At 41.2% G+C, this 17,500-nt stretch overlaps 1 protein-coding gene across 1 annotated transcript in view; it reads left to right on the top strand.

The window, feature by feature from the left end:
- Positions 1-17,500, top strand: part of LOC115219438 (zinc finger protein 271-like) — a 23,766-nt gene that overhangs the window by 4,354 nt on the left and 1,912 nt on the right. The window contains exon 2 of the mRNA XM_029789602.2: positions 16,777-17,500. This exon is cut by the window's right edge and continues 1,912 nt beyond it. Coding sequence (XP_029645462.2) covers positions 16,786-17,500 — 715 coding nt within the window. The 5' untranslated portion in view covers positions 16,777-16,785. The remainder of the gene's footprint in view (positions 1-16,776) is intronic.

Below are 17,500 nucleotides of genomic sequence, written 5' to 3'. Positions count from 1 at the left end.
TGAGTGTGTGTGTGTGTGTGTTTGAGTGCGTGTGTGAGTGTGTGTGTGTGTGTTGACTTGAACATCTGTTGTTTGTCATGAGTTGAACGAAACTTCAGAAAATACCAAATGAAATTAGGAAATGAAAATAATCAGCGATGTTGTTTTATACTTTAATTTGTAATTTACAATGACCTCATAACTCATTAAAGGTTTCGTACAAATTGTACAGAAATAGCCAAGTAGGAATGGGTGAAATAGAGGTCTTAATGTTTTTATACAAAAAGAAGCTTATTGAGCCAAGCCCTACGGATGTAGCTTTAATTTCTGGTAGAATATTCATTCGTATTTTAAGAGAATAACGAGTGAAGAATTAACGACTCAATACATCTTTGGTATATTTCTTCTTTAAATATTCAAACTATTTCGTCAATTTTCAGTTCATCAAAGGTTCATCTATCTTCCTTTCAAGACTTCTGAGTCGAAAGTTAGTTGGTTGAAATCTTAATCTTCACAATCATTAGACGTATTTAGCCATTGTGAAAAGTGAAAAGTTGTGAAATTAAAAAAAGAAAAAAGTGACTGTCGAGATATATGTCAACTCTGTCTTAAATACTGACCTGTTACTCAAGGTCAAAAGTATTGAATATAGATCAATATTTAGCAATGATCTTTACGTGGGTCTCTTGAAATGGACTTACAAAAGAAACACACAACTGTTTTAAAACATTGTACAAGAAAGGTTGGTGTGAGTTAAGGAGTTTCGTTGCATCAAGTATAATATGGCTTGGTTACCGGCATAATATGCTGCAACGTCGTATTTTCTTAAACATTGCCTTGTTGGCTATAAAGTATGTCCTGTCCTACACTAAGAAATCGAAGGCAAATAACTTAAACCCTTTTTCTCCTAATTATCAAAGCTCGAAACCTTCGTTGACTTTATCTTTGATCTTAAGGCCCCGCATCAAAGTTTCGTCCATTCACTACCTGTTCTACCATATACTTCATAGAACCTTTCTAATAAATCAATGTATTACATATATATATGTATATATATATATATATAATATATATATAATATATATATATATATATATATATATATATAATATATATATATATATATATATAAAATGTATGCATGAATGAATGTATGTATGTAGGTATGTATGTATGCGTGTATTATGTATGTATATATATATATGTGACACATACCTATAACAAGGTATATGCGCAAGTATATATATATATGTATATGACCACTTGCATAAAAAAAAATTGTGCTCTATTAATTATAATGATAAAAAAAAGGTTAGGGGACATAACTCTAAATGATTCGCGTTCAATCTTGTATATAAAAAATCGTCGAAGGGAGATAAACCAATTCAGGCGCCAGTGACGTCACAGAGTCTTTTAATCACACCTTTAATTAGTTGAGTGCGATCAGTGCATGATAGCTGATTTGTCGAGTGAGAGGAGGTTTTTGTTTAATGGTGGTGGTGGTGGTTGTGGAGGTTAGTCTTGAGCGTGTTGTTGTTGTTGTTGATGGTGGTAGTGGTGGTGGTGGTGGTGGTGGTGGTGGTGTGAGTGGGTGTGGTAGATCTTGATGGATATGGGCGGTAGTGGTGGTAGTGGCTGGTGTTTCTAGAAGTGGGGTGGGGTTGTTTAACCCAAGGTCAGCTCTGATCGAGCAGATCTATGATCAAAGGCGGCTCCAACCAGGACCACTCTGTCTTTTGTAGTTACCTTGGAAAACCGTATCAAATATTTCCTCCCCCCCCAAAGCAGCAGGGTGTAATTTGAACAAATTTAGCTGCTATTTCTAGCAGGTTCAGCGGCCATATGGAAGCTCTCTGATTGGAGCCTCATGGTGAGGAGGTGTGAAAGTGGTGGTGGAAGGGGGATGATGGGATGACAATGGTAGCGGTGGTGGTGGTGGTGGTGGTGGTGATGATGTTATTTAACACCAAGCCAGCTCTGATGGAGATCGTCAAAGATATCCCAGCCGTGACCATCTCGTTTATTATATAGAAATGCTGTATACTTGAGATCTGTTTCCTTCTGTTTTTTTAAAGACAGAAATGGATATGATTTGAATGAAATGTAGTCGTTATTTCTAGCAGGTCTAGCGACCACTTAGGATTGGGGGGGTGGTGGTGGAGTTGGTGAGAGAATCCGGAATGGCAGTGGTGGTGGTGGTGGTGAGGGCAAGGGAGAGGTGTGGCTCTTGTAGTGGTGGTGGTGGTTGTGGTGTCACAAGACTTCGTTGTTGTTACTCCTCCTCCTCCTCCTACTACTACTACTATGGTGCGGTGGTAGTGAAGTGGCCAGTTGTTTAGCTCCCAAGTTGTGTCAGTATTGCCCAACACCGATATTCGTCCCCTGGTATTTTGAGCTACGGTCAGCTCACTCGCGAGCTCTACTGGTAACATGTGACCCAGTACAACCTGTCACGTGGTCCGACCGTCGGCAACTGAACCGAAAACCCCGCCGAGCTTGCTTGGAGAGAGGACTGGCTTTTAGACACCCTGCGAGATAAAAAAAAAAAAAAAAAAGAGGCCCGTCCAAAGTAGATGAACTCAGAAAAGCCAACGGCCATCCAGATACATGATATCCACGTGCACATTTAGCCTACCAGGGGCTGGGGTAGACTCTAAGTCGTGGTGAAGACAACTACCCCAGGATATGGAGAACTCTGGTAGAAAAAACCTGGGGTTTGTTCATCGTTGAGGTTTTAGTAAACATTTGCACTAAATTCCTGCCACCAGCATTTCCAAATATGTTGCTGGTCCTATACAAGCCTTTGCCACTATAAAGAAGTCGTCTGTACTGCGAGGGTCGTCTGACAGTTAGATGCTGGACTTTTCAAACGCCGAAATCAATGGGAGAATATATTATAAGTTGAGTAAACAACAGTGTTGATTTTTGTTGGGGACACGGAGGCTAAAATACGTCCTAGCAGCTCCAAAACAAGCCCCAATGTCACTAAACGGTCGACACTGGCTTTATAGTAATAAGCAGTTCAGAAACAAATCTTTCAATCCAGAGGATGTCTGTATATGATAGGCCACACCGCTGTCCAAAGAACTGGTCCCTATACTTGACAAATAATTGAACCGAGTAAGAATTAGGTAAACTGTTTAAAAGCACAACGAAACCCCTGCTGTTCATTTGATCTTCAGACTTGTACGAACAAGTAGTTTCATAGAATATACATCTTAGAAGATGTCTCTGTTGTTTACAAACCATAACAAGAGAGTTTATTGCTTCGAAAACTTCTCGAGTTTGGTGAATGAAATTGGTTCGACGGAAACTGTGAGAAAGGCCGTCAACCGAGCTGTCTTTTAAATTTGAGAAGCAGTCATATTATACACGATGTGGCGTGATCGTGATTCTGTGTAGAGGTCACATTCAGGATACAATCGTTTGTGGGATATTCAGCCACTTTCTCTGAGAAGGAGAAACTGAATGGGAACACGTCAGGGGAATTGTGCTGGATGTCGACATCCCAGCTTTGTCACAAATCGTCATTTACGATAGACATAAGGCAAGGCCTAGGAAGAAATTCTGTTTTCATGGGGTGGGGGTGGGGCTGGATGATTACATTGACCCCAATGCTCAGTCGATACTTATTCTATCGACCCCAAAAGGATGAAAGGCAAAGTCTACCTCAGCAGAATTTGAACACAGAACGTAAAGCCGGAAGAAATGCCACCATGCATTTTGTCCGGCGCCATAACGACTCTGCCAACTCGCAGAACACAATGCCACACAATAATATTATGAAAGTTAGCGGAGAGAGAGAGAGAGAGAGAGAGAGAGAGAGAGAGAGTACTGTAAGATAACGAACCCCTTTTGTCTTCCCGCAGAGTCATAGTGACCCTGTGTAAAGATTTCTTTAAAGATCCAAGTGTTTCAGACCTTTATAGTTGATTGTTATTGATTTGGTAAAATGGAAGAAGCTGCCACCCACGGGCTTTGAACGACTCCCACACACACACTCCCTTCTGACATCGGAGAGACTGGTGAGGAAACCCTTCTTGAATTGTAACTCAAGAGCGAAGGAAAAACTTAGGCAGGGATCAGATTCCTGAGGGATAATATTCTGGGAGGGGGGAGACCGAGCCTAGTTGTTAGTATGAAGTTTGAGACGGGGGTGGGGTGGGTGAATATATGGGGTAGGGGAGAAGAAGAAGGGTGTGGGTTAATGGGAAGATAAACCAGTTTGGAAGAGAAGCAGAATGTGCTGCAGTCGTGGTAGAAAAGATGTAGAAAGGACACGCCATATTTGTGAGTTTGCAGTTTGAGTTTGACTTCATATTAGTCGTCTGTCGGATGGTCATGGAGGGAGTGGTGCAGTGTACGATGTATGTATAGGTGGTCTTTTGGTGGATACAGTCTACGATGCCAGCCTTGGTGATGCAGGTTTTGCTGTGTTGAGGTCACCAGGAAAGAGTTGTAAAGTATATTGGTTTCGTATTTTGGTAAAAGGCCGACATTTTCAGGAGAGTGCGAAAGGCGATGAAATCGAGTTCGGTGCTTCACTAATTTCACTAATTTCTGAAGCCCGAAAGGATGAAAGACAAAGTCGACCTCGGCGGAATTTACAACAGCAGTAACAGCGACAGCAATGGCAGAGACCAAAATGGTGCTGCAGAGACTGGAACCATAAACGGTCGAAAAAGCGGCAGAGTTGGCGACATATACGAGAAGAACGACAGAAAAAAGGAAGAAACGGGGGAAGAATAAACACTGGGTCTACGTTGATCCACCGTACTAGGGAGAGATGGTGGAGAAGAAGTTAAGAAGCGGCATCAAGAGATCTTGTCTTTCCGTCAGAATCATGAGACGGGGTCACACGATCTGACGCTACCTCTCACACATCAATAACATACCGGACATATTCTGCTTAAACCAATGTCCAGTCCGAACAACCCTACCAACGGACAGTGTCCGACTGTGCTTTAAATCCAACGCGCTCCTGCGGTACGACCTACATGAGACGCGATCACCTTAGAGCGAAGAAACATCTATACCAAAGCTACACCACTCGGTGCCGTCTTCCAAAACCACCAACACTGTGATTGGGATTTCTACAACTGAGGGGGAAGGATAGATGCAGTTGGCTTCAAGATTACAAAGGCACACTTCATGAGGAAAAAGCACCTACGTTGAACTGCCGTAATGAGCTGGATGCATGGGAACACATCTGCTGCTTACAGGATCTTTAACCAGCATTAGTAGTCATGAAGAAAGAGCGATAAATAGTGATTAAGAAAGTCTAAAGAAGAATCATTGATTCGAAAGCGCTTATGAAATGAACTCTATCTATCTATCTATCTATCTATCTATCTATCTATCTATCTATCTATCTATCTATCTATCTATCTATCTATCTATCTATCTATCTATCTATCTATCTATCTGTCTGTCTGTCTGTCTATCTATCTATCTATCTATCTGTCTGTCTCTACCTCCTCCTCATACCTCTTTCCACTCCACTACTGTTTATTGTATTCTCTCTTGTTCTAGTTTATTTTATTTCCCTCCATCTTTCTCCTTTACCTTTCCTAACTTCTTTTACTAATGACTTTGTCTGGTTATCTTACTATACGCTTACCATGTTGCCAACACATTATAGAAGTTTATTGTTTAACTATGTTTATGTAGTGGAGTGAAGAGACTCCTGCTATCCTCAGATTGTCTCATCTCATCTCATCTTCTTTGCCCATTTAATCCTGGTAGGGTCGCTGGGACAGAGTCCTCAAGCATGCCTTCCATCGTGTCCCCTCAAAAGCAATTGTCCCCAATTGATTGGCTGTATTCCCAAGTGAGACCAACCAAGCTCATGAATGTCATCCAATCATTAAGTTTGTTCTCTACCCCTGGGGGTCTCTTGCTGTTTGGTTTTGCCCGTAATACTTGTTCAGAAATGCATTCCTGAGTAATTTTTACATGTTGTAACATCAAAGCTGTGACCTTTCAATTCAGAGAAGTGGTGGCTCTATCTGGAGTGGCTCTCTGATCTCCAAGCTTTGCACTTTATTGATTAATGTTACTTCAACAACCCTTTGTTGGGTGGAAATCCCCATCTTGCTTCTATATGCAATCGTAGTCTTTCAGGCATTACCCAAGATTCATGACCAAAGTTAGGGGTAGGTACAAATACCGAATTGAAGATAGCGAGTTTGATTTTTACATCTAAATCCCATCTTCTGATGACCGAATGTTGAACTGGCACCATTACTGCACCTAATTTGTCCTCCTGTCTTCCATCATTCATGAAGATGACCCCAAGACACTTGAACTTCCCCACCTGCTTCAGTGGAACTCCACTCACATGTAAGAGTACATTAAGCAGGCTTCTTTGAGCAGATGAGTGTCTCAGTCTTGAGAATACTAATATTCATTCCTGTTGAGCAGCATTTGGTAGGAAACTTCTAATGTGCACATTGGCAACCACCTCCCAATGAACTGAGTGGTACCATGCATCTTCAAAATCTAGCCACCTGATCCTACATCTGCCACTCTTGATACTGATTCCAACCTGGCTGTGCATGTCAATCCTGTCCATAAAGATTATGAACAGAGGAGGTGACAGTACAAACCCGTGACTTCGACTTATCACCATTTATCAGAGATTGTATATGAATATATGTTGCGACTTAACTGAAATAATATAAACATTTTTATGGAGGAAGATTAAATTATGGGATTCTTATAAAAAAAACAAGCGCTTAAATACATACATACACATACATACCTACTTACATACATACATTCGTTTATATCAGGCTGAGTAAAAAGTAAGCAACGTTTTGAAACATGAAATTCATCACAATATATTTCAACAATGCGGAAATCTTATTCAAAGTAAGTACCGTTGCAATCAACACATTTTTGCCAACGAATTACAAGTTTGTTTATTCCGATAACATAAAAATTTGGAGTTCTGGAGCTGATGAACTTTTTGAACGCACTTTCAGCATTGGTTTGATTTTTGAACTCCTTCTCTTGTAGGAAACAATGAAGTGCTTCAAAAAGTGGTAGTCGGTAGGAGAAAGGTCTGGAGAATAAGCTGGGTGGGGAAGAACTTCGTAGCCAAGTTCTCTCAACTTCTGGAGCATCATTAGTAAAATGTGTGGTCGAGCATTGTCATGCAGAATGATTGGCCCTCTTCTGTTGACCAGTCTGGGATGGAGGAGTAGCAGTTTATTGTTCATTTTCGCAATTTCATGGCAATATGTTTCTGCAGTAATGGTTTTCCGAGTTTTAAGAAATCATAGTGGATGAGTCCAGCTGTACACCACCAAACAATAACCATAATCTTCCTCTTGAAGAGCTCGGGTTTAGGGAAGATTTTCGGTGCTTCATTTTGGTCCAACCACTGTGAAGATCGTTTTTTACTATTGTACAGAATCTACTTTTCCTCGCAAGTTACAATACGGTCGAGAAATAGATCGGTCTGGTTACGGAGAAGCGACGAGCAAATTTCATATCTGTGCATTTCCTAATTTTCATTCAAATCGTGTGGTACCCATTTGTTGAGCATTTTTGATTTTCTGATCGCATGCAAATGGTTGCAGGCAGTTTTCTGACTAACCTGAAATTCTTTTGCCAATTCTCGAGTGGTTTTACGTGGATCATTCTCAATGGCAGTCTTTAATTGACTGTCATCGATGACTGATGTGTGTCCTCTACGTCCTTTTTCGAAGTTGAATAGCAAAATTGCTCGAATATCGCGCTTTGACAGTTCCATTTCAGATGATTGTAACAACGGTGAAAAAAATATCAATGTTAATTTATTGATGCATTTGGGCGAATCTGTCTTTATTATCAGACAATTGCAAAAAAAAAATGTTTAAAAAAATTCAAAGCTCTGCAAAAGTCCAGTACACATTCTTCATGATTCAAAACGTTGCTTACTTTTTACGAAACCTGACGTGTGTGTGTGTGTGTGTGTGTGTGTGTGTGTGTGGTGTGTGTGTGTGTGTGGCCGCGTGTGTGTACGTATGTGTATATGTATGATATTCTCTATTAGAAATGCACTGAAAAGTAGGGGCTTTTATATCAAGTCTTTGTTGACTTAACGAAGGTTTTTGATGCAGTTAACAGAGCTGCATTGTGGAAAAGCCTTGGAAAAGTTGGGTGTAAGGATGTTTATGCTGTTGTACCAAAACATGAACGCTCGGGTCGTCTTCCACGGAAAACTGTGGAACGAAGTTCCGATTGATAATGGAGTGAAGCAAGGCGATCTTCTTGCTTCTACGCTCTTCGATATTCGTTGCTCTTCTGCGTTGCATACATCCCATGACTGTGATACGGGTGTCCTCTTGCAGTTTAGAACTATTGGAAGAGTTTTCAACTTGAGATGGTTCAACATCAAATGGGAAACGCTTGAAAATTTGATCAGGGAACCCCTTTTTATGAAGATGAAGTCGATTTCCCGGCTCACACTGACGAAGACAAACAACACAGAATGGATCGTTTTGCTGCTTCATGTAAAATCTTTGGTCTTAGAATAAATCTGGAAAAACAAGGTAATATTTACACCTGCAACAAGCAAACTGTATGTTGAACCAGATATAGTGTATGGTACAGAATTGGATGTGGTTGACACTTTTGTTTACCTGGGCAACATGTTATCAAGAGATGATTCCCTAGATGCAGAAACACATCTACACATTCAGAAAGCATCAGTAGCATTTGGGAAACTTGAAAAGGGAGCCTGGGCAAATTGCAGCATCCCCAGCAAGACCAAGCTCGACGTTGGCAAGACTTGCAGACAAATGGCTCGACTGTACTCTTCTGAAACATGGCAAGTACACCCAAGTCATCAGAAGCTGCTTGAACACTTTTACAAAATGTGTTTGAAACACATATTCAAGTTCAAGGGGAAAAATTACAAACCTGACTCAGAAGTTCTTGTAAAGGCAGGGTGCATTAGCTTCCCATCCCTCATCATATTTACTCAGATGCTTACAGAAGATAATGAAATTCAGAAGCAGTTGTTTACAGTGAGTTGTGCTTTGGAAGTATCCTCAGCACAAACTACAAAAAAAAAGTACAAAGACTGCATAAAAGGCAACCTGAAGGAACTGCAAATCAATGTAAGGCACTGGGAAGGACTTGCTTCAGAAAGAGCTGAGTGCAGGAAGAATATAATGGAAGGTTGTAAAACTTTTTCAAGAGGGTTGCCTTGAACACAAAAGCCTAAAGGTGCTGTTATCAGAACTTCAATGAGAACGTAAAATGTTGAAGGTGTGAAACGCTTGGTTGTGGACTCATTTATAAGGCTGGGTGTGTGTCACCTGTCTGAAATCCCATGAAAGATCAACAACATGCAACATTCTTCCTTCTGTGTGTGTGTGTATGTGTGTGTGTGTGTGTGTGTGTGTGTGGTGTGTGTGTGTGTGGTGTGTGTGTGTGTATGTATGTTTGTGTATGCAGTGTGTGTGTGTGTGTGCATGTGTGTGTGTGTGTGTGTGAAAAGTGCTTGCAAGTTGGTTTCGGGCATGAAGAGACTTATGGCACTGCGCAGAGATCATGAATTACTTTCAGGATAGAGTGCGTTGTGCTCTGTGAGTAACTCTCGAATTCTGTCCAAGTGCTGCAGCTTGGCCTTTGTCCATTTCAGAAGAGAGTAGAGCATTTCAACACTGTCATCGCCCACGTATTTATCACTTTAATGATGTTCCCTTCATTTAGTTTTGTCTTAAGTACATTCCTAATTCTCCTCTTGTACTCTTTAGTGACTTCCTCTCGCATTTCTCCTTCCATTATCCTATTGTCTTGCAGTACTCCTAGGTATTCGTATCCCTCATTACTCCTCAACGATCTGATGACGTTGTCTGGTGGTAATTTTACGCCACCATACTTTACCTTCCAGCCTCTCTATAATTAGTATAATTAGTAAAGAACACATTACAAATTGCATTCCAATATCTTTACTGAATACTCTCAGTGTTTAGATCAGTGAATCCAGATCTCTTTCTTTTTTTGTATATTGCTTGAAGTCATCCAAATAAAGTAGGTGATGTATTCCTATCTTGGTAAACTCATAGGCAGGCCTGGATTTTCCCAGTATGTTTGTCGGGGGGATTAGTGCAATAACAAAGAGTAACGGAGAGAGTGAGACTCCCTGGAAAATGCGATTCATTTGCACATTTCACTTCTACTTCCCACATTCTCATTGCATTCTCCAAAAAGGTTGTTTATCTTCTCATTGACTCTGAGCGTCCTCAAGCACTCCAGGGGCCAGCTGTGTGGGACATTGTCGTAAGCCTTCCTCTAATCTATCCATTCAACAGCTAAATTCTTTTTCCTTACTCCTGCTTTGTTTAATATTCTGTTATCTACATATAATAGATCAGCAGTTCCCTTGATTTCTTCCTACATTCTTTTTCTTCCTCTGCCAATAGATTCTCCTTTCCCTGAAAATCATACACTTCATGTTGTTGGCATCTATTTTTGTCTCGGGAGACAATGGAGTTGCGCATAAAATAATCTAGTCCGGCTTTTACATTTCATGTCCTACTGTCGTGGCTGTGTAGTCCTATTCTGGACAAACACTCCCTTTGGCAGGCGCCGCAAATGTAGCGAAGATTTTGCCTGGCTGATTGTAATGTAGTTTCTTGTTGACATCTTTTCTTGTCTTTCCATTTCTCCTCTCTCTCTCTCTCTCTCTCTCTCTTTCTCTGTCACTCATTTGTGTTCCCTCTTTTAGAGTACGTCGCCAATCTCTACGGTTGCTGGCAACTGCTTCCCAGTTGCTAATATTGATGTTGCAGGCCTTCATGTCCCTTTTGCAAACATCCTTGTATCGTAAGAACGGTCTTCCCACAGACCTAGTGCCCCCTAGCAAGCTCTCCGTAGAGTACGTCCTTGGGGATTCTGCCATCTTCCATACGGCTAACATGTCCAAGCCATCTCATACGTCTTTGTGTGAGGAGTGCAAACGTTCTTGGTATTGCTTCATCTGTTATGAGGCCACTTAATAGTTTCCAGAGTAATGATAAGCAAGTAATAGGTCTGTCATTGCTGACTTCTCTTTCCTTTGTCCTGTGTCAGAACTGGTATTTCTTTTGTCATCAATGATGGTGTTCCATTTTCTATGCAGTCATCAAAAAATGGTCGTATATAGCTGTGAATAGTTTGGAGGCTTTTCAGCCAGAGACCCTGGACACATCTGGTCCGGGAGATTTCTAGTTTGCTATTTTCTTGATCATCTCTTATTTTCTTGTCCCTGACTCTTATATTTCCTTGTGTCTCCAGCTTCCATTTCTCTTTTAAATTGTCGCAACCTGTCTGCTTTTATATCATGTTGGATTTCTTTGCTCCAGATTTCTGCTCAGAATTTTCTTTCGCTCTTCTTAAAGAGTCTATTCCGCTAGTACTGATTTCGTCTCTGTTGCTATATGTTTTATTTTTATTTTTTTACCCGACGTAACTTGGATCTTCTTGTTTTAATTCCTCTTTAGCTGATTGCAGTCCTCTCTCTTTTATGTTGTTCTTCCTTTGCAGTTCGCTCCTGGGGCTTTCCTTCGTCCTCTTCTTTTCTACGATTGTATTTATCCGTCCAAGATGTCCCTTGAGTTGCTCAGTTGGGTTCTCAAACCTTCGTTCCCATCGTGGGGCTTTGTCTTTTGTTTTCCTTTGACTTTTAATCCCAAGAATTTCCACAACGACAGAAGCTGCTCATTACGTGAGGTCATTTACGACATCTTGTTGATCTGTTATATTTTCCATGGAGATTCTCGTTACCATTTCGTCTATCTTTTTCGCTACATTATATTGTTTTCATCTTTCGATTCCTCTCGGAGTTGGCGGTCTCTTTCTTTCTCTATTTCGTGTCTCAATCAGGTGTAGTGTTGGGTCATCCCATAAATAATGCGTTTTTTTATACTTTTATTTTTCAAAATTAATATAAATTACTTTTTTAATCTGAAATATACTCTCCTTCATTTTCTACAATGCTCTGGTAGACTTGCAAGGCCCTCTTCCAAAATTCACTTGCCCGTGACGGAAAATACTCCTCCAGTACTATTCTGACCTCATCTACAAAATTCATATTTTTTCCATGCAAATGATTTTGAAGATTGTAGAATAAATGATAATCAGATGGAGCAATGCCCTGCGAATATGGTGCATGGACCATCGTTTCCCATTCAAGCTGCTCCAGCCTTTGGAATGTCATCTTCACTTTATGTGGCTGAGCATTATCCTGATGGAAGAACACCTCTTGTCTTGTAACCAAAGATGGTTGTTTTACTTCTAACACTGACTTAAGCTGCTCACAGTTGATCTCCTTCATTATCGTTTAGTTTGGGTTTAAAAGCTCAAAATGGATTAAACCTTTCATATCCCACCAAACACATGACAACACCTTACGTGAGTGAAGACCTTCTTTAGCCTGGGGTGCCGGTGTTTCTCCTTTCCCTGCTCACTGTCTTTGGAGCTTGACATTTTTATAAAGAATCCATTTCTCGTCACCAGTCACTATTCGGTCCAAATGAATTTCATTCGTGAGATGTGACAGCAAAGAAGAGCACACATTCACTCTCTATGCGCGATTAGACTCGGGAAGTTTGTGAGGAACCCATTGACCTAATTTGATGACTTTTCCGATGGCACAGGTGTTGATGAATGGTTGAATGACCAAATCCAAGCTTCTCTGCGAGTTCCTCAACAGTTACGATGGGATTTTGTTCCACCAGGGTTTGCAGGACGTCCTCGTCGAGCTCTACAGATCTTCTAGGACGAGGCTCGTCTTCTAGGCTGTAGCTTCTGCCTGGGAATTTCTAGAACCATCGTTGACACTGACTTACGCTTATTGCCCAGTCTCCATGTACTGCATTAATATTCCTCGCGCTTTCCATTGCGTTGTTGCTTTTATTGATTGAACTCATAAATCAAAATATGCCGAATATATTCCTTTGTCACTTCCATTATGGCTTCGAAAAGAAAACTGTTAAAATCGAACTGCACTCTTCAAAACTTGCACTAAAATTAAGGACAAGGTAGAACTTCTACCTGATTTTATAGCAAGTTGATAGAGGTTGTTTATCATCATCATCATTGTTCGACCGTGGTCGAGACAATGGAATTTACCATGCTACGCCAGACTTCACGGTTCATCATAGCATTAAGGAGGTCCTGTTGCTGGATGCCTGTATCCCTGGAGATTACATCAGGGTAGGAGAGTGTGCGCCCTCTGGTATTGCGAGCAGATGGCTTCCAGAGGAGAAGAGCAGAAATTACCTCGTTTTCAGCTCTACAACAATGTCCAGCAAACTGGACTCTCTTACCTTTCACAAAAGATGATACATGTGGTAGTCTCCCATATATTTGCATTTTGGTTGGATGGCGCTTCCTCGAGAGATTTTGAGCTCTCATAAGGAGGCAAGTGTAAGTTCCATCCAACCGCTTCTCAAGCTTCTTTGATAACGTCCAGGTTTCTGAGCCATATTGTAGAATTGGTTCGACTGTGGCTTTGAAGATTTTAAGTTTGAAATCTCTACTTAGATTTGATGACCAGATCTTATGCATGTCATTACAGGCTGACCAGGCCATACCCTTTCTAGTAAGAAAATCTTTTTCAGATGATGATATGTATGACCCAAGATATTTGTAATCAGAAACCATATTTAAGGGCGCACTGAGGAGAGTGTGGATGATGCGATCACTGTTGCAATCATCCATAAAAGAAGAAAAGAGAAGAAAAAAGAAAAAGAAAAAGAGGTTGTTTATCCCGTCCCCCTCCGACATTTAGTTCATGCAATTGAGAAAAAACGCATTATTTATGGGATGACCCAATAGTAAGCTTCTTTCTTCCTTTCCACAAAGTAAAATTCACCTTTCTTTCGGGCAGCTGTTTCTTTTGTTTGAATTTACTGGTCCCTCTATTAAGCCCTGTTCTCGTTCTGCTTTTGTTCTTTTTTTATTGGTTTTTTTTTTGTTCATCGTGTGCAGTATTGTCACTTCCACACCCGTTCAGTATTGTAGAGATCTCCTCCTGTTCCGACTGGGATAGTCACTGCCTTCTGATGATTAAATTTTAAGGATCTAAAAGTCTTTCTTCCGTGATAGGGAGCATGTCTCCCTTCGTTCAAATTTTGTGCATTCTTTTTCGGTACCAATTTTGGTAGACGCGCTTCTGCATTCCATTACAGTTCTATCATCGTTTTGAGTCCATTTCCTCCTAATCTTTGTAACAGTATTTGGATAACGACCAGGTTCACCCTGCTGCGCAGTGGAACACTTGCCGTGCGAGAGACCTTCACTCTGGGTTCGGGTCTCATAAACGCAGTTGTCATGATTTCTATTTGGCATTACAACTGTGTTGGTGAGGTGTCGCAATCACCAGTGATTTTTATCGAGACACCATCTCTAGGGGGTTCAATTCCTACACCGGGTGGCGTATTGTGTTCTTGAACAAACCACTTCATCTCACGTAGCTCTGCGATCTCTTTGACACCTGATTTGATGAAGAGAGTTAAGTTAAGTTAATTTTTTGGCTCAAAAAGCAAAAAGCAAGGCCATGTAGGGGGACATGGAGTTGTGTACAGGGAGGGTGTTCATGCAAAGAGTTCAGGCCATTTCTGGTCAAGAGAGACTTTGAACCGAGCGGTCGTCTGCATCTTCACTATCTCGTCCGGCAGCTTATTCCACGGATCCGCAACCCGGACGGAGAAAGCCCCTCTCCTTCGATTGAGATGAAATCGTCGCAGATAGAGCTTTTCGGAGTGACCCCGCAGCCTACGCTCTGGAGCAGGAGTGAAGAACAGCTCTTTCGAGAGGTTACACTTTCCGCTTATGATGTTGTGAGCAAGAATGAGATCACCACGGCGGCGGCGTTTTTCTAGAGAATAAAGATCGAGCGTCCTCAGCCTTTCTTCATAAGACAAATGCTTGAGACCAAGAACCATGCGGGTAGCCAGCTTCTGGACTCTTTCGAGAGAGTGAGCTAATGTACATCACAAGCATTTAATCACTATAATCAATTCATTTGTGCAGATCGTTCGGCAAAAGCTGAACGCTCACACGTCGTCTTCGATTGGAGAGTCCATCATCACTATTATTATTAGTATTATCTTCTCTTTATCACAAATTTTGTTGGAACTCCTGGAGTCTTGCATGCATAGCGGGCTTCCTACCTGCAGCCTACGGTACCATGCTATCCGTTCTTTTCAGCTATCTAATACTTTCCTAATTATTCTGTCCGTGCCAAGGAAGCAAACGTTTTGTAACAGTTCCACTGGACACTCTTTTCCAATTTCCTTGATATTCCTCTAGATGCTTTCTGATGTCGTCCCAAGGACAACAATAATTAAAAATATCTTCCTCTCCTTCGCTTTCCACAGCCGGGTTATTTCGTACTGAAGAGGTTTTGTAAATATCTATTTTCGCCTTCCTTCTTCAATATTTGTGGATCAAAAGGGGCAGGCAACATCACATATATAATCACATGTGGTGCATGTTATCCACAACTACAATGTCCGGTCTGTTATGCTCTAGCATCTGATCTGCTTGGATTGGGAAATCTACAGGATTTTTCAGGTCCCCGACTCCACCACTCTGTACGGTTTGCGCTCATACCACGTCTTACCTCTCTCTAGAGACCACTTTTTGCACAGTTTCTAATGTAGCACTTTGCTACCCGTCTCTTTGTGGCACTGTGTCTTAGTATATGAGATTAATATGTGTGTATGTAATTATATATGTACTTATGTGTGCCATTGCGTGTATTGTGGCCTATGAAAAGAAGCACCATGTTCTTGCATGTTATAAAAAGTGACTAAAAGTGTTAGCGACAGAAAAGGTATCTTTGGGGGAGTCTTTTCTATAAGCTTGGAATGATCAATAGTGAAAGTATTGTGTAGATGGAAACTATATGGAAATGCGTCGTGTGTGTGTGTGTGTGTGTGTGTGTGTGTGTGTGTGTGTGTGTGTGTGTGTGTGTGTGTGCGTGTGCGTGTGTGTACGTGCGTGTGTGTACGTGCGTGCGCGTGTGTGTGCGTGTGTGTGCGTGTGTGTTAGCGACGGAAACAGTATTAATACCGAATGGCAATCTTTATATTGTACTAAACGTGGATGTATTATTAGAATACCAAATACTGCCGGATTCGCCTGGAGAGAGCCTCTCATATAGACAAAACGGTAAATTGTTGGCAGTCAGATTTGGCTGGTATGCGGGGACCGGGTGCCTGCCACTGAAGAAACACAGTACACTGAAATCACGTGATCCGGCTGTTGCGGTACCTATAGCAGGCAGTTCTCATCTGCCACAATATACATGTGTGCTCTTAGTACTTTACGTCGATATGAGAGGAATTCTCAAGGCAAATGCTGCAATATTTGGTGTCCTAACAATACACCCATGTTTAGTTGCATATACAGATTGCATACACTCACATTATTTTTGTCCACATTATTTTTCAAATTGCCGTCATCACAATCAATCAACAAACAACCCACCTCCCTCTTCGTGGGAAAAGGAAGGGACCTCTACATAGTCACTCAATCTGCTAGAAATAACACACAAGGTGTCTGTGAAAAAAGTAGGGATTCACTAGATAATGTAGTTCTAGATACATTATAAGGGGATGGTCATGGCTAGAACACCTTTGCTCAATCATGAAGACTAAATCCATGTCATGAAATTTTATTTCAATATAATTTTCTCTTGATACATTTCTGCTTCACATTTTTTGTATTTCAATTTTTCCATGTTTCCTGTTTATGGAATTGTCACGTTTTCTTGTATTTTAAATTGGTTTTGTTTCCTGTATTTTGTAGCCGTGCACCATGTATCCAGTACAGCCGATGTACACTCCAGGGAACCAGTTCAATTTCGAGGTGCATGGTCAGTCCTATTACCCCAACAGCCATGTGAAATACCATGACAAATCTCTTCCTATGGAGAAACCGTTCAGCTATGATTTCTTTACAAAAAACCTCTCAAGCCGTGTCACATCAAACAACAGCAGCAGTCACCTCCATCACCAAGACAACAGCAATAACAATAGCAACAACAACCACAACAGTAGTAGTAACAATAATAACAACAACAGCAACAATCTTCATCAATGCAACAGCCGGGGTGAACGACTCTCTTCAGAAGAGAAGCAGTATTACTGCGGCTTCTGTAAAAAGTTTTTCGCCCAAAGGAGCCAACTGGAAGCTCACGAGATGACACACTTAGAGAAGACGTTCAGCACTTCATTCTTCAGTCGAGCTTTTCCACTTCAACATTCTTCTGACTTCAAGAACTTCGATCAAGTAACAATGGATCGTTCTTTTGGCCTCCCCAGTAACTTCGACAACGAGGCCGACCACAATAACAATCCAAACTCCATGTTCTCCAGTCGTTCCGCATTTCCGTTTTATTCTTCTCATTCTCATCTTCACAGCCAAGGCATCCCAAGAGACACGAAGGACATAGACCTTAGTCGTTCCCATGGTGACAATACGGCAGGAGCAGCTTCAGTTGGGTTGACGTCAGCTGATAAATTATTCAATT

Source organism: Octopus sinensis, linkage group LG14 (genome assembly GCF_006345805.1).
Source record: "Octopus sinensis linkage group LG14, ASM634580v1, whole genome shotgun sequence".
In the NCBI taxonomy this organism is placed as follows: domain Eukaryota; kingdom Metazoa; phylum Mollusca; class Cephalopoda; order Octopoda; family Octopodidae; genus Octopus; species Octopus sinensis.
The sequence above is the reverse complement of the archived record's forward strand: the minus strand, read 5'-3'. Positions and strand labels throughout refer to the sequence as shown.